This window comes from Nematolebias whitei, unplaced genomic scaffold, assembly GCF_014905685.2.
Source record: "Nematolebias whitei isolate Nwh7 unplaced genomic scaffold, NemWhi1 Nwh_scaf_1577, whole genome shotgun sequence".
NCBI classification, from domain to species: Eukaryota; Metazoa; Chordata; class Actinopteri; order Cyprinodontiformes; family Rivulidae; genus Nematolebias; species Nematolebias whitei.
The window spans coordinates 4,519-7,416 of NW_023620122.1; the positions used below are offsets into that span (position 1 = coordinate 4,519).

General features: G+C 41.8%; 1 protein-coding gene across 1 annotated transcript in view; it reads left to right on the forward strand.

The window, feature by feature from the left end:
* The window catches only part of LOC119429484 (ribonuclease inhibitor), a gene marked incomplete at its 5' end in the record, with an annotated part of 5,619 nt that extends 3,368 nt beyond the window's left edge, over positions 1-2,251 (forward strand). The window contains 4 exons of the mRNA XM_037697101.1: positions 26-162; positions 778-948; positions 1,546-1,592; positions 1,731-2,251. Of these exons, the coding sequence (XP_037553029.1) occupies positions 26-162; positions 778-948; positions 1,546-1,592; positions 1,731-2,251 (876 nt within the window). The remainder of the gene's footprint in view (positions 1-25; positions 163-777; positions 949-1,545; positions 1,593-1,730) is intronic.
* Positions 2,252-2,898: the final 647 nt, after the last annotated feature.

Below are 2,898 nucleotides of genomic sequence, written 5' to 3' on the forward strand. Positions count from 1 at the left end.
TAACCTGTCGGAGAGAAGCGGTGAGGTTCTGTCGTCAGTCCTCAGCTCCCAGTCCCCCGGTCTCAAAGAACTGGACCTGAGCAACAACAACCTGCAGGACTCGGGAGTGAAGCTGCTTTCTGCTGCCCTGAGGTGTCCACCCTGTCACCTGGAAACTCTCAGGTCAGAACGTTAAATAAGATCATGTTGACAACCAACACTTCACCTGTATGATATTTAGACAATAGAAATTATAGGCCAATACTTAGGCTAAAATTATTTTATTATTTAGGCATGGTTTACTAGAAAAGCTAAAAAATGAAACACAGAATTTCAATTGGAACACAAAATGCCCTCGTGTCATTTTGAATTAAGAGCAGCAGGAAGATTAAAAAACAAGATATTTCTCATTCTCACGTGATGTTTCATATATTAGAGGAAAAAAGTGAAACAGTTTTTCTCTTTAATCTTGTCAAGTTTTGGTTTCAGTTTATTTCTTCATTTATTTCCATTTTCACTGTTTTACAAGCCAGATGATACACTAAGAATAAATGTCTGGATGCACTTGATCATTTAGTTTAATTATTTTCAAACTTAACACAAACTAAAATCTTTACATTCTGATGGATTTAATATACTGCTCTGGTCTTATTTAGAAATCATACTTATTTATCCAAGTTGCATAATTCAGATAATCGAAGAGACAGTGGTTGAAATGAAAACTCAAAGACGGTTGGCTTTCTGTGAACGTTTGATCCAGTCATCTGTAGTTTGTGTCAGGGCTGTCTGTGTCTGCAGGCTGTCAGGCTGTCGGGTCACAGAGGAAGGCTGTGCTCCTCTGAACTCAGCTCTGAGCTCCAACCCTTCCCATCTGAGAGAGCTGGACCTGAGCTACAATCATCCAGGAGACTCGGTGAAGCTGCTGGCAGCTGGACTGATGGATCCACACTGGAGACTGGACACACTCAGGTATGGGGAGACTGTTGCGTAAAAAAATCCTCTATTCATCTTACCGACTCAACGACGCCACACTCGAGGACACAAGATTTTTTTTTACCAGTTTAACTTTCGAGGGCAGACTTTCACCACACGTTACACAGATGTATAAAAGTTCTTATCAGCTTATCAGCTCTTGCAGCACACTGATGACCTCGGCCACCCAGCTGCACATGCAGGATCAAATCAGCTCCTCATTCAGCTCTCTGAGGGAGAAAATAACTCTCTGGTAACTCAAACACAAGGTTCGTGGGCGGTTCTCAGCCAGAGTAGTTTAAAAACATCCATAAACCTTGACCACACATCTCCTGACAGAGACCTGCTGCAGACACACGTCTGCTGGAGGAGGAAGAACTGGAAACATGTTCTCTGTTCTTCACTCAGCTCTACCTTATGCCTCCTGCTGGACTTGAACGATCAGACAAGTAGGAGCATTACTGGACTTTAGAGACGCTCCCTTCAAATGTTGGACTGATCCTTTCTCACTGTAGAACCATGTGTGGATGAGAGACATGTAGTGTCCATGTTTGCTGAAAGAGACTGATGGTCTGACCTCGCTGCTGCTTTCAGGGTGGAGCCTGCTGGAGTCCGATGGCTGACACCAGGTCTGAGGAAGTGTAAGTGTGTTTTTATTTATTCCATGATAACAACGCAGCAACGTTCAACCATCTTCTCATCACTCATTCAGTCATCATCAAAGTGTCAATAACTGATCAGATGGTGGATCAATAACTGCAGCTTGTTCTCTCCATCAGATTCCTATCAGCTCACAATCGACACAAACACGGTGAGCAGAAAACTCCAGCTGTCCGACAACAACAGGAGGGTGACCCGTGTGGAGGAGGTCCAGTCATATCCTGTCCATCCAGACAGATTTGATGTTTCTCAGCTGCTGTGTGGAGCTGGTCTGACTGGTCGCTGCTACTGGGAGGTCGAGTGGAGGGGAAGAGTTTTCATATCTGTGAGCTACAGAGGGATCAGAAGGAGAGGAGACAGTAAAAGCTGCAGGTTTGGATGGAATGATCAGTCCTGGAGTCTGGAGTGCATTGATGGTGGTTACTCTGTCTGGCACAATAACAATGGAATATCCATCTCCTCCTCCTCCTCCTCCTCCTCCCGCAGAGTGGCAGTGTACGTGGACTGTCCTGCTGGCATTTTGTCCTTCTACAGAGTCTCCTCTGACTCCCTGATCCACCTCCACACCTTCAACACCACGTTCACTCAAACTCTTCATCCTGGATTTACCGTTAGTTCTGGTTCAGTGTTTGTGTGTTGAGTTTGATGCAGAGTCTCCTCCTGTCAGAGAAACCTTCTCAATGTTCAGCAGATGGTTCAGTCAGTAGATATCTGACTCTGTCACTCAGAAACATTTTCACATTCATGGATTCAACTCTTCTAAATGATTCCTTGGAATTTTATTCTTCCAGTCCTTAAAGATGAAAACTGGGATTATTCCTGGGTCCAGGTTTTGTTTTTCTGTCTGATCCCAGTCACATTCTGCACGTTTTTTTTAACTGTTTCTGTTTTTATAGAAAAAATGAAGATCTGAATCATTTTATCTCAACAGTTTTGAAATTTCCATCAAAGTTATCAAAACACGTTGAACACTTTTTTAAAGTACTAAAACACTATTAATCAATAATATACATTTAAAAGTATATTTTAATGTAAATTGTTGGGTTTTTTTACATCATGAATGGAGAAAAAAATGATTTTCACAAAATAAATGTGTTTGTCTACTCATCTCTGATTTCTTTACATTTGGTAAGAAAACGCAAGTAAAGAAATCCCTCGTTTATTGAGGGGGGATCCGTAACCCGAAGTGAAAAAAAAACACGAAGTAGGAATAGTAGTACAAGTAATAGTTTATTTTCTATCTATCTATCTATCTATCTATCTATCTATCTATCTATCTATCTATCT